The sequence below is a fragment of the Mauremys reevesii genome, linkage group 1 (assembly GCF_016161935.1).
Source record: "Mauremys reevesii isolate NIE-2019 linkage group 1, ASM1616193v1, whole genome shotgun sequence".
Taxonomy (NCBI): Eukaryota; Metazoa; Chordata; order Testudines; family Geoemydidae; genus Mauremys; species Mauremys reevesii.
Genome location: NC_052623.1, coordinates 215,018,841 through 215,039,797, shown reverse-complemented (window position 1 = coordinate 215,039,797; position 20,957 = coordinate 215,018,841). Strand labels below are relative to the sequence as shown.

Sequence of the window (20,957 nt, the reverse complement as noted above, 5' to 3'; positions counted from 1 at the left end):
TGAAGTCTCCCATTAGAACTAGGGCCCGTGTTCTGGAAACTTCCGTTAATTGTCCAAGGAAAACCTTGTCTACCCTCTTCCTCCTGGTCCGGTGGTCTATAGTACATGCCCACCATGACACCACCCTGGTTACTCTTGCTTCTAAACTTAACCCAAAGACTCTCAACAGGCTTTTCTCCAGTTTCATACTGGAGCTCTGAGCAATCATACTGCTCCCTTACATACAGTGCAACTCCTCCATCTTTCCTCCCCCACCTGTCCTTTCTGAACAGTTTATACCCATTCATGTGAGCTACCCCACCAAGTCTCTGTTATTCCAATCACATCATAGTTTTTTGACTGTGCCAGGACTTCCAATTCTTCCCTGCTTGTTTCCCGGGCTTCTTGCATTCATGCACCTAAGATAACTAGCCGATTGCCCTGCTTTCTCAGTATGAATCAGGAGGCCCCCCCTGTTTCACCTCCTCCTTGTTTTTCCTCCTGATATCCCACTTGCTTCTCCCTGACCTGAGGAAGGGGCTCTGGGATTCCCCTTCCCACTCCTGGGTACAAAATTGTGCAGAGCTCTTTCCACATGCACTGGGACCTGAGGTGAGGTAGGGAATCTAAACTCCTTACTGGTGCTGCCTCCAGCACACCTCACAGCCTAAAGCCATATCCACTTCCCTCCTGTTGGGGTACAGCTAATGGGATAAAATAAAAATAACCATGACAAACTTTTAGCCTACCAATAACCAGTGATGGCCCCATCCTCCATGAACTTAGCTAGTTCTTCTTTGAACCCTGATATAGCCTTGGCCTTCACAACACCCTTGGCAAAGAGTTGCACAGGTTGACTGTACATTGTGTGAAGAAATACTTCCTTTTGTTTGTTTTAAACCTGCTGCCTATTAATTTTATTTCGTGACCTCTAGTTCTTATGTTATGAGAAGGAGTAAATAACACTTCCTTGTTTTCTCCACACCAATCATGATTTTCTAGGCCTCTATCAGATCCCCCCTTAATTGTCTCTTTTCCAAGCTGAAAAGTCCAGGTCTTATTAACCTCTCCTCATATGGAAGCTGTTCCATACCCCTATCATTTTGTTGCCCTTTTCTGTACCTTTTCCAATTCCTGTATATATTTTTTAAGATGGGGCAACCACATCTGCACACACTAGTCAAGATGTGGGCATACCATGGATTTATATAGAGGCAATATGATATTTTCTGTCTTATTATCTATCCCTTTCCAACATTCTGTTAGCTTTTTTGATTGCCACCATATGATTAAGCAACTTCTATTCATTATTGTATCAGCACTCGAATATCACAACACAGATCTTTGAAGACCTGCATGAGATGGAAGAAATTGTTGATGATCTCCTGATTTGGGGCAAAAATAACAAGCATGAGAGACATGTTTTGCAGTGAACCAAAAACAAACAAACACCCCCCCACCCCACCCCCTCACACAAAAACCCCAAACCCCCACAAAAAAACAAAAACCTTCAATTGAACAGGAAAAATGCCAGACCAGACTGAATGAGATTAGTTATGTAGGACACACGTTCAGTTACAAAGGAGTTCAACAGGCCCAAGAAAGATGGAAGCACTTGTACAAATGAAAATAATCTAAAACAAGAAGTGCTCATGGGCTTGTTAACACACCTAAACAAATTCATCTTTAATTTGTTAGACTAAGTGTTCCACTTAGCATGCTACTTGAGGATGATGACCACAGAATGACACTGGGATTAAAGGCAAAAGGAAAATTTGGGGGAATTAGTAAGATTTGTCACAGAAGCAACAGTGCTGAAATATTTTGAGATGAATAAAAAGCCTAAAATCTCACTCAATGTAAATTGACATGCATAAAGGCTTGTCCTTTTACAAGATGATCAGCCAGTAGCATGTGCTTTCAAACTACTAAATCACCACAGCCCGATGCTCAGATGAAGAAGAAATGTTGGGAATCGTTTTGGTTTGTGAGTGGTTTCATTAATCTGTTCAAGGTAGAAACAGACCGTAAAGAGTTGGAAGCCACATCACAGAAACCACTGAAGCACAGCCTGGACTTCGGAACAGGATCGTGAAATTGCCACAGCACTGATTAAATGTGAAAGAGGGGCCAGGTGAGGAGCTTATTGTCATGTCAAATGTGCCTGGGAATAGTGGCCTCAGGAAGGGGATTTGAAGTAAATAGGATTCACTTACCAACTGCTTCTGAAAGAAAATTTGACAAATTCAAATAAGAAAACAAAAAATGACCCCAGCTCACAACAGCTGAGGAAGTCCTTCTAGCTCGATGGTTGGGAGGAGCAGTCCAGGGATCTCCAGTCTGACTGGGACCATCAAGAGGAATTTGCTGATGATGGGACCCTGTACAGAGGAGGTTGTTTTGTAGTATAACATGGCATGAGATCACCCCAGCTTCCAGCTGGGTACTATGAATGCAAAAGAGAGCTGGAGGTGGTCTAGTCCCACCAGGCGCGAACGCTGCCACAAAGATAATAAAATGTAAATACGATACCACTGTCAATAGAAAGAATGAGGAGTATTTGTGGCACCTTAGAGACTAAAACATTTATTTGAGCATAAGCTTTCATAGGTTAATGCACAGGGACGGCTGACATCACATGAGATACATGATCACCCTTGGTCTAGGGTAGAGCTAGATCTACTAGAACTAAATAGGAACCTCTTATTTGTGAGCAAGTACTCAGCTTCTTAAAAGATTGAGCTGTTGCAGACCATGCTGAGTAGCAAGGGAATAACCATTGTGTAGCACTGAGCTCACCAGGGGATTGCAGACGTGTTAGTAGCAGAGAATGGCCCACAATTCATGAGTAGCTCGTTTCTGCTCTCCGCATTAATGTATCAGTTCCACATCGCATGCCACACCCTTATGTGCACTCAAATGCAGTCATTTAGCAAAAGTATTGGTACAAATAGCAAAGAACTTGAGAATCAAAATAAAAAAGGGTCCTGGCAGATTCATGGGATCCCTATTTAGCTTTGTGAGCCTATCACAACTCACCTCACAGGCTTCCTTAGAGTCCCCATGTAGTGAGGCAGAGTGGCCTTCCTCCGAGCAGGAGAGTGAAGGACCACTACATTCCCCCTGGTGGGTGGAGCTAAATCCACCGCGCCCACCTCACCAGAAGTAAATATAAAAGGAGAGCCCCAGCACTTAATTGGGCCTGGAGCATAAAAGGGAGCAGGCAGCTCTTCCAGGGAGCTGGGATCTCAACAGGATCCCAAACTAGGCCCCCAGTGGAGCTGTGCCCTGTGGCTGGAGGAGACAGACGAGTGCCCTGAAGAGCTGCCAGGACCACTGTCAGATGAATGCCCTGAGGCACTGTGGGGACTGCCAGCGGTCAAGTACCCTGAGGTAGGGTGACCAGATGTCTCATTTTGAAAGGGACAGTCCCATATTTAAGCTCTCTTGCAAGTGTCCCAACATTTTCTTAAAAACGGGCAAATTGTCCCATATTTTCTGTTCCTCCCCTCCTCCCCCCCATCAGTACTGGCGGTTCCTACTGCTGGCCAGATCCCTATTCGCCAACTGCCCGCCCACCAGTGGTGAGTGGGAGGGTCCAGTGACTGACAATGTGGATGGGTGTTCAAGGCTGTTGGCGGAGCAAAGATGCAGCGCGCAGGGCCGGCCGCTCCCCCTGTTGGTCCATCAGCACAGCCCCTGCTGCGTGCCAGCTCTCGGCCAGCAGGACCCTGCCCCCTCGTCCTGCTTCCGGCCAGCACTGGCTGTGCACTGTGAGCTGCGATAGCTGGTGATTGCAGGCAGGCACCTCGCGGCAGCCAGTTACACGTCGCCTCTGTTGCCCACCCATTGGCCTTTTAGGTGCTCTCCCTCTCACTGTCCTCTCCCTGCTTTGCCCCTTTGACACCCCCCCATCCCCGCTGCTCCTCGATATCCCCTCCTGCAAGGCGTGTCCCATTCCCAGCGCTGTGCGGAGATCCAGCCCCTGGTGGTAACACTCAGTTCACCAACAGCCTGGCTAGCAGGCTCCTTCCTTCCCGCACTGCCTCTGGCTGGGCCAGCAGCCCCGGAAAGCCCAAGACCCTCTGACCTGGGGCGCTGGCCAGGAGGAGCCAAGCCCTGCATGTGCCAAAGCCCCACTCAGCACTGGCATGGGGAAGCCTCTCCACCCCTCAGCTAAGCTCTGGAGTGGCGGGGGGAGAAAGCACTTTCCAGCCTGTTCATGACCCGAACCTGCAGGCTCCACAGCAGCCCCCGGGGCAAGGGCATAGCACCCTCTTCACCTGTGCCTCCCCGTCCCCGCTGCCCTGGGTCCTGCCGCCAAGGAGCAAGGGGCTTCCCCATCCCCTCCACTGCTGAGCCACTTCTCTGGCTGGTTGCTGACGCCCCTGCAGTCAGGTTCTCTGGGTCCTGGTGCACAATGCGTCCTGAGGACTTCATCCCCTTCCAGCCCGCACTGTAGCCAGGGGACAGGAGACAGCTGGGTTATGTCAGTGGCCAGCAGTAGCCTGGAGGTATTAGCTGCCTTTTGACACTGTGCAGGCAGGAAGGGACAAGTCACTTCCAGCCACATAGGGCAGGGGGAGGGGGGCGAGGAGAGATGAGCTGTGCAAAGGCATGGTCCACGTCATTCCTTTGCCCCCTCCCCTGTGGCTGGAAGCAGCTCCCATCCCTTCCCTCCTACACAGTGCTGAAAGCCTGCTACTGACCACATTCTGGTGTGAACCCTGGCAGAAATCTGGAGGGAAGGGGGGACATATGACCCTGCATGCCCTCCCCCACGTGTTGCCTAGGCTTGGGAAGTCACAGCACCAGGTACCAGGAGAGGCAGGTCAGTCCCAGGAGCCCAGCCAGGCATGGAGGACAGAGAGTGCCAAGCAGGGAGGGGAGGGGAAGAAGGGATCAGTCGGTCACCTCCCTATGTGAGAAAGGTGTACGGGAGTGTGTGTGTATCACATTTGGGTGGGTGGGTAGGGGTGTATGTGTCATCCCTCCCCATGTGAACCCTAAAGCCTTAAAGATAAGAAGGTAAATATAAAGAATCCAACTACTCAGTATTTCTTTTTAACGGGGGTTCAGTCAACTTGATGTTAATTTAGAAGCAGCAAAGAATCCTGTGGCACCTTATAGACTAACAGACGTTTTGCAGCATGAGCTTTCGTGGGTGAATACCCACTTCTTCGGATGCAAGCAGTGGCATTGATGTTAATTTGAACGTTTGTACTGCATAGATCTGATTGATTGCTGTTGAACTCACCTGAATACAAGTAATTATACCAGGTGTCCCATATTCAGCATAGGGAAATGTGGCCACCCTACGCTAAGGAGACAGAGGACCTTTGGACTGCAGAGCCCTACACCCAGTCTGCGGTAGGAAGTAGCCCAGGGGAACCAGACTCTGATTTGTTTCTGCTGCCAGAGGGTGAGTCAGCGTGTTGCAGTGGGATTCCCTGCTGACTCAGCGGTAGAACACTCCCCCAGTGTTAGGACCTTGGGCTGGGATATGGTGGAGTCAGGTGGGCCTGCATCATCCTACCCCCTGCCACCCCACCTGAGGCCCAAGAGGCCTGCATTCATCCGCTGTCCACCCGAGCCAGGATGCTAGATCCCAGAATGTTTTGTCTGCTGTTTGCTCTGCCCCAGCCAGGTGCTGAGCTATAGGCTGTTTGTGCTGTGCCCCACCTGGGGAGCCAGAGCTCCCTTACAGACTGCTAAGTACCACTGGCCCCAGCCAGAAGGTGCTAGGCTATATAGACTGTTTGTGGCTCTGCCCCGTCCAGAGGGTCTGAGTTTCCTCTATAAACTGTGACTTGCAGTCTGCCTGTAGTGAGCCAGAGTTGCCTCCCTCCTCATTTGAGAGTGAGAGACCACTACATACTGGTTCAGAGACCCATGGACAGCAGGACACAAACCTTAGTGCCAGCAGCTAATATACTTTTTCAGCCAGAGACCATTGACCCTGGAGTGATTATAAAAGAGCAAGAAACTGCAACATAAGAAAATTGACAAGAACACTGAAGTCACCCCATTGCAAGCAGGAGAGAATGTTAATTCCAATCAGGAAGGGGCTGGAAACCTTGTCAACAGCTGCACCACTCACTGAAAGGTAGTGTCATAGCCTCTCCTGAGGGTCAGTCCTACAGGAGGAACAGAAGACATCCACACAAAACCAAGGAGTTTCCATTGGCGCTCTGTTATCTAGAGGACACCCAGAATGCTACTGCATGTTCTTGTGTTGAGAAAATTAAGTCAATTACAATGAAAACACCAGGAACAGGAAACACACAGGCTCCAGGTGGCAGATCCATCTCTGCAGTTGAACAGCCAGTTGCAGAAGAAACTGTTCTGAGAACAAAAGTGGCTGAGTGAGCGGAAAGCCAATGAGGTTCAGATGAGTTAATATTATTCTGCGGCTGTTGTGTTTTGGTTGGTATTCAGCTTTATTTCCATTTGATTTTAAAAATAAAACAAAAAGGAAAGATGTAACAGTAACCACTTGAGTCTGTGGCTCCTGGTCGCTACCACTTGGCAGGGTTATCGGCCTACATGGACAGTGGTTACAAACAACTGATCAAAAACAGGAAAAGGTTCTCATGAAGCTTTGTCGAAAAATGTTCCACTATTTTTTCCATTGTAATTCAAAATCTAAATGAAAATTATCAAAAATTAGAAATATGTACAATTTTAACCAGCACGTACTCAGGTCATGTGTCTGAGCCAGGAACTAAAGATCAATCTCTTTCCAGCACTTCTGTGCACCCTTATATGCATGATTGCTCAATCCAGGTTAAATGTAGGGATCAGTGATGACTGATTTGCACAGGGTGCCTTGGTCAGTATGAAAGCTATAAAATACCACAGAACCTGAATCCAGCAGCCTCAGCATAGAATCCTGGTCATTCTGGGCATTGTTGCTTCTGGGGCAGAGACCTCCGCTTTCAGAATGTCACCCGTAAAATAGGCCTGTTGCATTTTCTGCCATTCCTGGCATGCCAGTGAAGCAGTACAAGGGAGGAAGAAGTAGGCACAACAGACTGCTTTTCAAGAGTCTCCAGGTCAATGCCAGGGGACACCAGCCATGGCTCTTCTCTGCAGTAACTGCTGCTCAACTTAACCCAGGTGCTATTTTTCTTCAATAAACTAATCTGTTAGTTGGTTCAAAATTTGAATTGGGATTCGTAGACACCACCTGACAAATGCACACTTTATCTTTTTAAATGAGTTTATTTACAGTGCTACTTGAAAACAATATATATATTTATATCTATCACCCTTGTGATGGTTTGTGCCATAGAAAATGCCATAACTGGATCGGCTTTAATTTACAAAAAACAGCAACAAGGTAATCTGGAAGGGGGATGGAAATCAAAATTTGGTCCCTAATTATTTCTCTTTTTCTTCTTTTTTTTTTAAAAAAGCCCCCAAATGAGGAAAAACTGCAAAACAAATTGATTTATACATAAAAACAACCTTTATCCTCTGGAAAAAAAATCATGGGGCCAGTTTACCTGTCATGTACCTACATTTCTGCCTGTGTGTATGCTTTAATAAAAAAAAAAGTTATTTGCATGTAACATTCCTTTTCTTTCTTTCTCAGAGGGATCAGATAGAAGGCAGTTAAGGGGAGGCTTAGGATAGGGAAATATCAACATGAGATCCCTGCCCTCAACCTTCTGTATCCCAAGGAGGATGTTGGAGGGAAGATCTCAGAAGCAGAGGCAGGCAAGATTCTTGATCAAATTAGTGGAGAGAGGTGGCAAGTGAAAGGAGATTAGAGGTGCTTGTTGTGGGATGAGTTTGGAAGTTGGGATATGTCAGGTTGCTTATTGGGAGAAGGAGGGTCATCATTTTGAGGACTATTAGGATTATTTGGGAGTGGGGTACAGGAATAATCATCAGCAGTGGAGTCGGTCTAGGGGAGTGGGCAACCTCAGATTTGGGAGCATCGTAGGAAGGCTAGAACTTGGGGTGGAAGGGAAACTCTTAGTCCCATGCCCTCTTCTCTGTCTGAGAGCATTTCTAATCCTTCCTCATCTGAGATTGTGTGAAGCCAGAGGCTAAATGACAGTGCAAGCACAGGCTGGAATGGAGGGAGGAGAGACAGATGGAGCAGAAAAGGATAGGAAGAGAGAACTCAAGCCGAAGACCCATTTTCTGTCTTCTGTCTCTTTGGATCAACTTCATCCTATACAGGATTAGGGAGAAGGGAGAGAGTGTGATTAGCATAGTTAGACCCCCTCCGCCCCCGCCCCCCCAAATTGTTTCATAGGATTTAGCCCAATTGAATCACATTGAATCCTACACATTGAATCACACTCTCTGCCTGTGATTCACATTGCTGCATGGTTCCCCCCCGCAAATTCTGTTTGTTTGTCCCCCCGGAATCCCCTCTTCTCTACAGACCATACAGGTGACTGGTGCTCAGATACGCCAGTGATGGGCATGGTATAAGAACCTGGACAGATCAGTCCACATGGTATCAACACTATTATTTCCAGCACATAAACTCCAAATGGATCCACACTGCCTTAGTCAGTCCCCTGGAATCCACCCTCAAAACTGGATCACCGTGACCTCATTAAAAATCTCAGTTTCAGATTGGATCCAGTTTCCTACATAAGCCACAGAAATAACTGATGTATGTGAGATCCAGGGTCCCACACAATCTCAAGCATCCTACATGTAATAAGCAAGGTGGAGGATCTGGATCAATTGTACACAGCATCCACCGGGATTCCTTATCCTTCACTAAATGAGATGTATGTATCCTATAGTCATACAGGATCCGTGGTGGTGATGTGACTGCTCCGTGATGGTGATTTCACCAACTCCCGGACAGGCAAGACAGCCCCCTTTTGCCCCCTCTGCTCCCAGTGCCATCACCCACCTCCTCTTCTTCCTCTGCAGATCGTTTTGCTGCATGTCCGTCCTGCTCCTGCTCCTGCCCATTCTCATCTCCATCTAGACACAAGCAAAACAGCAAGTCACATGTTAATACAGGCAATGCTCAAGGGAACCTGCCCCTCCTGGGGATGCCCAGAGGGGAGATTCAGTCTCCATGGCAATGCAATCCTGGCTCCCCAACCCCCCCGCCCCCACACACACACACACATTAGCTGCTCCCACCTTCATCCTCTTCTCCTGCCTCTTCTTCATCCACGTCTTCAGGATTCTCCTCCTCCTCCTCCGCACCATTTTCCTCATCCTGAGTAAAACAAAGCCACAGAAGCAATCAGCTTTGGCCTACTCTTTCCATGCCACCCATCACTCCTGCTGCCTGAAACTATCCCCATCCCAGCCAGCCTGTGCTGCCAAAGCCACCTACTCTCCCAACCTTATCTCCCCACACAACCCACCTTCCATTCACTCCCCCAGCCTGCATCCCCATGCTACCTGCCTCCTCTTCTACCAGAAACCCTCCCAGATTCTCCTTCGGACTCTGCTCCCTATATCACCCACATCACATTCTCGGCTGTGCTCTTCATGATGCCTGGCCTCCCCATGTGCCTGAAGCCCCCCCCAAACCTCCCTACTGTGTGCCTCCCCGACATCACCTGCCACCCCAATCCCAGCCCTTCCTCACAGGACTGGGCCCATCCCCAGACATCCACCTCTTCAATCCCCCCACCCACCCCACACTACCCATCTCCTCAGTATTCCCACCCAGCCCATGTCTATCACTTTACCCTATGCCACCCACCTCCATGATCCACCACCTCTCACCATGGACCATGCATCCCAATCCCACCTCCTCTGGTCTGCAATTTTCATTGCAAGCTACCTTCTCATTGCTCCTTGACCCATACTCCCCATGTAGTCTGCCTCCCAGGTGGCCCAATCCCCTCTGACTTGTGCTCCCCATCCCTCTCCCCTTCACAATTCCCTCCCTTAACTCACATTCTGCCACCTGCATCCCGGATGGGCTCCGCTGGGCTGCACTCCTTATCCATCTCACCTCCCAGATTCCCTTCCCCTGTCCCAACTTGCATTCCTCAGGCCAACTGCTTCTCTCACTGCCAAAAATCCTCCCAATCCCCTCCAAACGTATGTCTTGAGGGGTGAATATATTTGGTCTCACCTCTATTATCTCCTTCTTCTTTTCTTTGCAGACAGTCTTCTCCTCCAGTTTTTCCTTCTTTTCTTTCAATTCCTAGATATGGGATGAGAAAAATAATTCTGAGATTTAGCATCAGAGAGAATGACAAAACTGGGGTTGTTTAAATTTGAAGTGAAGAGGGATAAAAGAGGACATGATAAAACAATAAGTGGGATAGAAAAGGTGATTACACAAAGGGACATTCAATTCAATGGAAAGGTAGTAAAGTTAAACATTATAAATGGAAACTTTTTTCACGTAACACACATCTGGCATGTAGAACTCATTGCCACATGATATCATTGAGGCCAAGAGCTTAGCAAATTTCAAAATGGGATTACGTATTTATGTGGAAAATGAAAAAATACAGAGTTACAACAGACGGGAGAAACAAGTTTTAAGTAAAGGATATAAACCCTTGTGCTCGAGGCACAAACCAACCACTAACTAAGGTGGGTTAGAAAGAAACTTCTCCTGTGTGCAGTTTATTGTATAATTGTCCACTAGAGGGTTTCCTAAATTTTCCTCTGAGGCAGCTGATGCAGGCCACCATCAGAGACAGGATATGGGATTAGATGAACCCTGGTCAGATCCAGTATGACAATTCTTATAGCAGAATTATCTGGCTATTTGGACTCTCACCTCACACGCTATGCTACCAGCACTCCTGGCTATTTTCGAGACACCACAAACTTCCTGAGGAATCATAGAATCATAGAATATCAGGGTTGGAAGGGACCTCAGGAGGTCATCTAGTCCAACCCCCTGCTCAAAGCAGGACCAATTCCCAACTAAATCATACCAGCCAGGGCTTTGTCAAGCTTGACCTTAAAAACCTCTAACGAAGGAGATTCCACCACCTCCCTAGGTAACCCATTCCAGTGCGTCACCACCCTCCTAGTGAAAAAGTTTTTCCTAATATCCAACCTAAACCTCCCCCACTGCAACTTGAGACCATTGCTCCTTGTTCTGTCATCAGGTACCACTGAGAACAGTCTAGATCCATCCTCTTTGGAACCCCCTTTCAGGTAGTTGAAAGCAGCTATCAAATCCCCCCTCATTCTTCTCTTCTGCAGACTAAACAATCCCAGTTCCCTCAGCCTCTCCCCATAAGTCATGTGCTCTAGCCCCCTAATCATTTTTGTTGCCCTCCGCTGGACTCTTTCCAATTTTTCCACATCCTTCTTGTAGTGTGGGGCCCAAAACTGGACACAGTACTCCAGATGAGGCCTCACCAATGTCGAATAGAGGGGAATGATCACGTCCCTCGATCTGCTGGCAATGCCTCTACTTATACAGCCCAAAATGCCATTAGCCTTCTTGGCAAGAAAGGCACACTGTTGACTCATATCCAGCTTCTCGTCCACTGTAACCCCTAGGTCCTTTTCTGCAGAACTGCTTCCTAGCCATTCAGTCCCTAGTCTGTAACAGTGCATGGGATTCTTCCGTCCTAAGTGCAGGACTCTGCACTTGTCCTTGTTGAACCTCACCATATTTCTTTTGGCCCAATCCTCTAATTTGTCTAGGTCCCTCTGTAGCCTATCCTTACCCTCCAGCGTATCTACCACTCCTCCCAGTTTAGTGTCATCTGCAAACTTGCTGAGAGTGCAGTCCACACCATCCTCCAGATCATTCATTCCTGGAAACTACAATGCGTTAGTGATCTTCCTGGAAACACCATCCTGGCCACCATGGATGTAGAAGCTCTTTACACCAATATTCCACATGAGGATGGACTACAAGCTGTCAGGAAAAGTATCCCTGATGAGGCCATGGCACACCTGGTGGCTGAGCTTTGTGACTTTATCCTCACCCACAATCATTTCAGATTTGGGGACAATTTATACCTTCAAGTCAGTGGCACTGCTATGGGTACCAGTATGGCCCCACAGCATGCCAACATTTTTATGGCTGACTTAGAACAATGCTTCCTCAGCTCTCGTCCCCTAGCGCCCCTCCTCTACTTACACTACTTTGATGACATCTTCATTATATGGACCCACAGGAAGGAGGCCCTTGAAGAATTCTACCTGGATTTCAACAATTTCCACCCCACCAGCAACCTCAGCCTGGACCAGTCCACACAAGAAATCCACTTCCTGGACACTACAGTGCAAATAAGTGATGATCACATAAACACCACCCTATACCGGAAACTTACTGACCGCTATACTTACCTACATGCCTCCAGCTTCCATCCAGGACACATCACATGATCCATTGTCTACAGCCAAGCCCTAAAATACAACCTTATTTGCTCCAATCCCTCAGACAGAGACAAACACCTACAAGATCTCTATCAAGCATTCGTAAAACTACAATACTCGCCTGGGGAAGTGAGGAAACAGACTGACAGAGCGAGACAGGTACCCAGAAGTCACCTACTACAGGACAGGCCCAACAAGGAAAATAGAACACCACTGGCCATCACATACAACCCCCAGCTAAAACCTCTCCAGCACATCATCAACAATCTACAACATCCTGGAAAACGATCCCCCACTTTCACAGGGCTTGGGAGGCAGGCCAATCCTCGCTTACAGACAGCCCCCCAACCTGAAGCAAATACTCGTGTTCTCGTCTATCCTCCCTGTGGCAGGAAAAGGCCAGGGTAGAGACCGTCGAATCGTGGAAATCAATGAATGGCTACGCAGATGGTGTCGGAGAGAAGGGTTTGGATTCTTTGACAATGGGATGGTCTTCCAAGAAGAAGGATTGCTAGGCAGAGACGGGCTCCACCTCACGAAGAGAGGGAAGAGCATCTTTGCAAGCAGGCTGGCTAACCTAGTGAGGAGGGCTTTAAACTAGGTTCACCGGGGGAAGGAGACCAAAGCCCTGAGGTAAGTGGGGATGTGGGATACCGGGAGGAAGCACAAGCAGGAGATTACAAGAGGGGAGGACTCCTGTCTCAGACCGAGAAAGCAGGACAATCAGCGGGTTATCTTAAGTGCCTATACACTAATGCAAGAAGCCTGGGGAACAAGCAGGGAGAACTAGAAGTCCTGGCACAGTCAGGGAATTATGATGTAATTGGAATAACAGAGACTTGGTGGGATAAGTCACATGATTGGAGTACTATCATGGATGGATATAAACTGTTCAGGAAGGACAGGCAGGGCAGAAAAGGTGGGGGAGTTGCGTTGTACGTAAGAGAGCAGTATGACTGCTCAGAGCTCCAGTATGAAACTGCAGAAAAACCTGAGTGTCTCTGGATTAAATTTAGAAGTATGAACAACAAGGGTAATGTCGTGGTGGGAGTCTGCTACAGACCACCGGACCAGGGGGATGAGGTGGACGAGGCTTTCTTCCAGCAACTAACACAAGTTGCTAGATCACAGGCCCTGGTTCTCATGGGTGACTTTAATCACCCCGATATCTGCTGGGAGAGCAATACAGCAGTGCACAGACAATCTAGGAAGTTTCTGGAAAGTGTAGGGGACAATTTCCTGGTGCAAGTGCTGGAGGAACCAACTAGGGGAAAAGCTCTTCTTGACCTGCTGCTCACAAACAGGGAAGAAATAGTAGAGGAAGCAATAGTGGATGGGAACCTGGGAGGCAGTGACCATGAGATGGTTGAGTTCAGGATCCTGACACAAGGAAAAAGGGAAAGCAGTAGAACAGAGACCCTGGACTTCAGAAAAGCAGACTTCGACTCCTCAGGGAACTGATGGGCAAGGTCCCTGGGAGAATAACATGACGGGGAAAGGAGTCGAGGAAAGCTGGCTGTATTTCAAAGAAACCTTATTGAGGTTGCAGGAACAAACCATCCCGATGTGTAGGAAGAAAAGTAAATATGGCAGGCGACCAGCTTGGCTTAACAGTGAAATCCTTGCTCGTCTTAAACACAAAAGAACAGCTTACAAGAAGTGGAAGATTGGACAAATAACCGAGGAGGAGTATAAAAGTATTGTTCAGGCATGCAGGTGTGAAATCAGGAAGGCCAAATCACACTTGGAGTTGCAGCTAGCCGGAGATGTTAGGAGTAACAAGAAGGGTTTCTTTAGGTATGTTAGTAACAGGAAGAAAGTCAAGGAAAGTGTTGGCCCCTTGCGGAATGAGGGAGGGAACCTAGTGACAGAGGATGTGGAGAAAGCTAGTGTACTCAATGCTTTTTTTGCCTCTGTCTTCACAGACAAGGTCAGCTCCCAGACAGCTGCACTCTGCAGCACGGTATGGGGAGGAGGTGACCAGCTCTCTGTGGAGAAAGAAGTAGTTCGGGGCTATTTAGGAAAGCTGGACGAGCACAAGTCCATGGGGCTGGATGCGCTGCATCCGAGGGTGCTAAAGGAGTTGGCCGATGAGATTGCAGAGCCATTGGCCATTATCTTTGAAAAATCATGGCGATCGGGGGAGGTCCCGGATGACTGGAAAAAAGCTAATGTAGTGCCCATCTTTAAAAAAGGGAAGAAGGAAGATCCAGGGAACTACAGGCCAGTCAGTCTCACCTCAGTCCCTGGAAAAATCATGGAACAGGTCCTCAAGGAATCAATCCTGAACCACTTAAAGGAGGGGAAAGTGATCAGGAACAGTCAGCATGGATTCACCAAGGGCAAGTCATGCCTGACTAACCTAATTGCCTTCTATGACGAGATAACCGGCTCTGTGGATGAGGGGAAAGCAGTGGATGTACTATTTCTGGATTTTAGCAAAGCTTTTGATACAGTCTCCCACAGTATTCTTGCCAGCAAGTTAAAGAAGTCTGGGCTGGATGAATGGACGGTAAGGTGGATAGAAAACTGGCTAGATGGTCGGGCTCAACGGGTAGTGATCGGTGGTTCCATGTCTAGTTGGCAGCCGGTATCAAGTGGAGTGCCCCAAGGGTCGGTGCTGGGGCCAGTTTTGTTCAATATCTTAATTAATGATCTGGAGGATGGTGTGGACTGCACCCTTAGCAAGTTTGCAGATGACACTAAACTGGGAGGTGTGGTTGATACGCTGGAGGGTAGGGATAGGATACAGAGGGACCTAGACAAATTAGAGGATTGGGCCAAAAGAAATATGATGAGGTTCAACAAGGACAAGTGCAGAGACCTGCACTTAGGACGGAAGAATCCCATGCACTGTTACAGACTAGGGACCGAATGGCTGGGTAGCAGTTCTGCAGAAAAGGACCTAGGGGTTACGGTGGATGAAAAGCTGAATATGAGTCAACAGTGTGCCCTTGTTGCCAAGAAGGCTAATGGCATTTTGGGTTGTATAAGTAGGGGCATTTCCAGCAGATCAAGGGATGTGATCATTCCCCTCTACTCAGCACTGGTGAGGCCTCATTTGGAGTACTGTGTCCAGTTTTGGGCCCCACACTACAAGAAGGATGCGGATAAATTGGAGAGAATCCAGCGGAGGGCAACAAAAATGATTAGGGGGCTGGAGCACATGACTTATGAGGAGAGGCTGAGGGAACTGGGATTGTTTAGTCTGCAGAAGAGAAGAATGAGGGGGGATTTGATAGCTGCTTTCAACTACCTGAAAGGGGGTTCCAAAGAGGATGGATCTAGACTGTTCTCAGTGGTAGAAGATGACAGAACAAGGAGTAATGGTCTCAAGTTGCAGAGGGGGAGGTTTAGGTTGGATATTAGGAAAAACTTTTTCACTAGTAGGGTGGTGAAGAACTGGAATGGGTTACCTAGGGAGGTAATGGAATCTCCTTCCTTAGAGGTTTTTAAGGTCAGGCTTGACAAAGCCCTGGCTGGGATGATTTAGTTGGGTTTGGTCCTGCTTTGAGCAGGGGGTTGGACTAGATGACCTCCTGAGGTCCCTTCCAACCCTGAGATTCTATGATTCTCACCAGCAACTATACACTACACCACAAACGCTAACCCAGGAACCAATCCCTGTAACAAACCCTGTTGCCTTCTCTGTCCCCATATATACTCTAGTGAAACCATCATAGGACCCCAACCACACCATCAGAGGCTCATTCACCTGCATATCTACTAATGTGATATATGCCATCATGTGCCAGCAATGCCCCTCTGCCATGTACATTGGCAAAACTGGATAGTCTCTACGTAAAAGGATAAATGGGCACAAATCAGACATCAGGAATGGTAACATACAAAAGCCAGTAGAAGAACACTTCAATCTCCCTGGACACTCAATAACAGATTTAAAAGAAGCCATTCTTCAACAAAAAAAACTTCAAAAACAGACTTCAAAGAGAAACTGCAGAGCTACAAGTCATTTGCAAACTTAACAATTTGGGCTTGAATGGGGACTAGGAGTGGCTGGCTCACTACAATTTACCTTCTTTTGGTATTGACACCTCCCAATAATTGATGAGGAGGTGTCAATACCAAAAGAAGGTAAACATCCACCCTGACTAAACTGGCCTTCAACATTGGTTCTCCACTTGTAAGGTAACTCCCTTATCTTCATGTGCCAATATATATTTATGCCTGTATCTGTAATTTTCACTCCATGCATCTGAAGAAGTGGGTTTTTTACCCACAAAAGCTTATGCCCAAATAAATTTGTTAGTCTTTAAGGTGCTACTGGACTCCTTGTTGTTTTTGTGGATACAGACTAACATGGCTACCCCTCTGAAACTTGACAATTCCTATGTCATCCCAGTGTATGTCATTGTCAGAATAACTACCTCCTCCCTACCTCCAACTTTAGGAATAAAACCTCACTCCAGTTACAAATTTGCAGAAGTCCCCTTCTCACAGGAGAGGTTGGGACTATATTAATCCTACTTAATATAGGATTGGGGGGGAGGTGGAGAGTGTCCCTCCTCCCCATGATCAGAGACAAGAAACGCTCTCTCAGGCTATGTCCACACTACATCTTATGTCAGCATAACCTATATCACTCAAGGGTGTAAATAAATCACCCCCCTGAGCAACATAAGTTACACCAACATAAGCACCAGTGTAGATAGCGCTATGTTGGCAGGAGAGCTTCAGCCACCCTCCCTGAACCAAGAGCTGGATCACTCCCTCCAATCCATATGCTGGGCTCCTCATTCCCAGTGTCTTGAGCAATGGGATTCTAGGCCCTTCAGTTGGTAAAACAATTCCCCAGATTCACAGACCCCTCAGCACTGTGGAGTGGTTTCTAAGCTCTAGTCAGAAGGGGTTGAGATTTAAAGACCTGTCTTCTGGCCATGGCTAATGGGAGACTGACAATCCTCTGCTAGTGTCTGAAGGGTGTGAACCCCGGAGGGGGATTGTTTAGGGTAGAGGGAGAACTATTAGAAAAGGACTGAAACTGAGCCATGGAAGAGGAGTTCAGTGACCATCCTTCAACACTTACGGATCTAGGAACCTGGGGAGCCATCTCCCCAAAGGAGTGGCCTAGAACCCCATCACTCAGACACTAGGAACTACAACCCTGAGTGGAACTACTCACATGCCTAAGGACCTTGCTGAATTGGATCCTAGGCACCCTGGGAATGGAATGAGGGGAAAAATCCTTCTCCACCTACCTGGTGCAGGAGGTGATGTGGGTTTTCCCAGCTCTGATTTCTACCTTTTTAAATAAAATGCCCACGTTCTTATTCTATATAATGAAAAGAAGCCACAGGAGAGAAGACTGGGTCCCCTGTAGTATTAACCTTTACCTCGATGCCCCTGGCTGCCCCTGGGAATTTGGGAGGCAGTCGGAAGAACGCAGTATTGAGCTTGCTCAGCTACTAAAAAAACATTGGGCAAGTCATAAAGTACATGTTATTTAGGGTCTTTCCCATTTACCCCCAAAAACCCCCTTTTAGCAGATGACTTTCTGCCTAAGTTTGCTATGAGTGTGGGCAGCTGAATGTGCTCCCCAGTCCCTACAACACAGCAGTGGAAAGGCTGGTTCTGGTGCATTTTATTCTTTTACCATTTGGGACTTGTCTTTGTCCAAACTGGTAATGAGAGTTTATCTTTGCCCAAGGACTAATAAGTCATAGCGATGCCATCTGTTCCCTACACTCTCTTCCTCACTCTGCTCTCTCTCTCTTCACCCAGCCTCTTTCTTTCCCTCTCTTTTCCTCAGTCGTTTTCTTACCTAACTCTACTAAACTTCAGCTAGCCAAAAGAGAAAAAACATTTCTAAAGCAGCAGCTTCAGCCCCTGCAGCCTTTAAAAGAGATCCACTATAGCACTGCATATGGTGGGGGGAGGACATACACACCCACATTTTTTGGATGAATTGCTTCCCCCCCTCCCGACCTCTGTGCCCCACATAATGCAAAAATTCAAATCCTCAACACACAACCAACGCTCACAACAGTCCAACCCACAGCAGCCCCAGTACAAAGAGCCCGTTTCCACAGCACTCACAGCATATCCAATGCTGACAGCACAGAAACACAACGCAGGCAAGCATTATTCACAGCACTCAAAGAGACGAAAAATAAACATTCAGAGATACCCAAGCTATACACTAGCATAACTCGCACACACCCAGCAATCGCACGCACAAGCACTAATGTGCTCCCACTCCCGCCTTCTCCTGTTTTATTACTTTACCTTTGTTAATCTAACAAAGCCCCTAAACACCACCCACCCTTGCTGGTTGGATACATCGGACCTTTTCCCCCTTCCGCAGCTACGACCCCGGGGACCCCGACCAGCCAAACTGGCACAGCCACAGATCATTTGACCAGGTCGGCACCGTTTGCCAAACGCGCCGATCCGGTGGCAGCAGAAATATCAAAGGGCTTTTAAAGAAAACAATCAGGGACCAGCCCGCGCTCGGCGCAGGGTTAATGGCCAGGGACGTGAGCAGCGAAGTGAAGGGAGATCGGAGCGCAGGCAAGGCGAGGGAGAGACAAAGCGAGCCAAGAAGGGGAACGAGAGCAGCGTTGTGATCGCACAAATACTTCTGCCTCTCTCACGTGCGCATTGCACTGAGCCCTCGGGCGCCCATCGCTCCGCGCAAATGCTAATTCGGCGCAAAGGACAGGAGAAAAGCCAGGGGCGAGGAAAGAGCCCCTGAGAGACGGCAAGAGCAAAGGAAAGGGGTGGGGTGCAGGCAGAGAGCAGACAACACTGCCCTGCCCCTGCTTTCCCTGCGCCGCCGCTGTTGTGCGAAGATCTCCGAGCACTTTACAGCCATTCCCGAGCTGACAGACCGAGGGGGCGAGCAAGCTGGCGGAGGGTCGGGCTCGGGGCTCACCTTGGCACCCACTTCTGCTGGCGCCTCCTCCGCGCGTTTCTCCGACATCCTGGTGCAGCAGAGGGAGCAGAAGAATCACCCACCAAGAAATGCCCGGGAGCCCCCTGTGGAAACGAGCTAGCGGGGATTGGGGAGTCGAGGAGTTCAAAGTCCCAGCAACCCAAAGGCCAGTGGCTGCAGCTTGTGCCCCGGGGACCGAAGTGCCAGGGTCTCCCGTCCCGCCGTGCTGAGGGATATGCCAGAGAAGGGGATTTATACACCACTCGGTGACGACGGAAGGGAGGGACCTGGGGAAGGGAGGGGAAAGGGACTGGGAGGGAGAAAAGAGGGAGGCACGATGCAGAGAAAGCCAGGTTGGTGGAAAGAACCTTGGAACACTGTGCACTCACATTTGCCAAACGATCGTTAACAATTAGGGGAAGCAGCATGGTGAGCCGAAGGGGTGCTAGGAGCCCTGGTTCAGTTCCAGGCTTCCACACCCACCTGTTGTCTGACCTTGGGTGAATCTCTGTGCCTCGGTTTCCCCACCCCTTGCCCTATCAGAGTGTGAGCTCAGGTCAGGGACCCTGTCTCACTGTGTATTTGTAGAGCACCTAGTGCAAACAGGGCTCAGATCTTGGTTTGGGGCCTCTAGGTGCCACTGCAATACAAATAACTACTAACACATTAATCTTCACCCTCTTGCTCAGAGAAGCTGAGGCTGAGAGAGGGAAAGTCACACAAGTCAAATAGAGCCAGAAGTCCTGACTCCCTGGCAGTTCCGCTCTCTAACCCATTGGGCCCACATCTAGGACTAGGGATGGAGAAAGCAATGGGGATGTGTTGGTGATGTGGTGTTTCCTTAGGTCGCCTTCTGAAAATCCTAGACATGAAAAATGCTATTAGTAACCATCTTGTCCAATGTGCTGCTCTCTGCCCCATCCCTACCGCCTTGCCCCCCTCTTCGTAGGAGAGATGGGAACACTTCGTTCTATTGCCCAACCCAGTCACTAGCTACTGCGGCTTCAGCTATTGGTCGCTCACTGATCCCAGTTGTTTGGGCTCCCCGCTGCGTTCATGCTGGACCTGACCCAGCTGCGGGCTAGAGGACAGCTGGTGAGGAAGATGGTGCTTGGCATATAGGAAGAGGCTGAATTTGGTCTCCCTTTTGCTCAACGTTTCCCTCCTTTTGTCTCATTCTACATATCTCTTCAGCTGGTGCCTTTTCAGGCTGGCTCCTGGGCCCAGAAATCCCTCTTCGCCCAAGCCTGACATGCACCAAAGGAGCCTAATATGGTCCAGGAAAGAACTGAAACACATTTGTTAACTGATGCCCAAAAGAGGGGAGGGATAGCTCAGTGGTTTGAGCATTGGCCTGCTGAGCTCAATCCTTGAGGGGGTCATTTACAGATCTGGCACAAAAATCTGTCTGGGAACTAGTCCTGCTTTGAGCAGGGGGTTGGACTAGATGACCTCTTGAGGTCCCTTCCAAGCCTGATATTCTATGATTAAAATCACCACCCCTCTCTGACCCATTGCTTCATGTAACCCCCCATACAAGGCACTCCACGTGGTGGGGCTTGGGTCTGGCTATGAGGGGAGTCCCCCTGCCTCCAAGGAGGTGCTGTAGTGAATAGGACAGGAGCCCTGATTGTGGGGACAGCTCCCAGCTCCTGCAGTCCCAGCAAGAGTCACTGGAGAGTGTGGATGGGGAGAGGGGTTTTCCAGGCAGGCCGGCAGGAGGTGCTGCCGGGGCGTGGGGGGAGGTGAGTACAACGTGTCTGGCAGAGCTGTGTGGGGC

At 48.6% G+C, this 20,957-nt stretch overlaps 1 protein-coding gene across 1 annotated transcript; it reads right to left on the bottom strand.

Moving 5' to 3' along the window:
* Nucleotides 1-7,933: 7,933 nt before the first annotated feature.
* Nucleotides 7,934-20,402, bottom strand: PTMS (parathymosin). The gene is made up of 5 exons (XM_039503834.1): nucleotides 19,178-20,402; nucleotides 10,058-10,129; nucleotides 9,106-9,184; nucleotides 8,867-8,940; nucleotides 7,934-8,164 (listed from the first exon to the last, which is right to left on the bottom strand). The coding sequence occupies exons 1-5, from the start codon at nucleotides 19,223-19,225 to the stop codon at nucleotides 8,114-8,116; spliced, it is 324 nt and encodes a 107-aa protein (XP_039359768.1). The 5' UTR covers nucleotides 19,226-20,402; the 3' UTR covers nucleotides 7,934-8,113.
* Nucleotides 20,403-20,957: the final 555 nt, after the last annotated feature.

Excerpts from the sequence above, each read along its gene's own strand:
- PTMS (XM_039503834.1), bottom strand. The coding sequence starts at position 19,225 with ATGTCGGAGAAACGCGCGGAGGAGGCGCCAGCAGAAGTGGGTGCCAAG. Across the intron at positions 8,941-9,105 it reads GGCAGGAGAAGAGGATGAAG|ATGGAGATGAGAATGGGCAG; the intron begins GTGGGAGCAGCT and ends GCTTGTGTCTAG. Across the intron at positions 8,165-8,866 it reads CTGCAGAGGAAGAAGAGGAG|GATGAAGTTGATCCAAAGAG; the intron begins GTGGGTGATGGC and ends AATCCTGTATAG.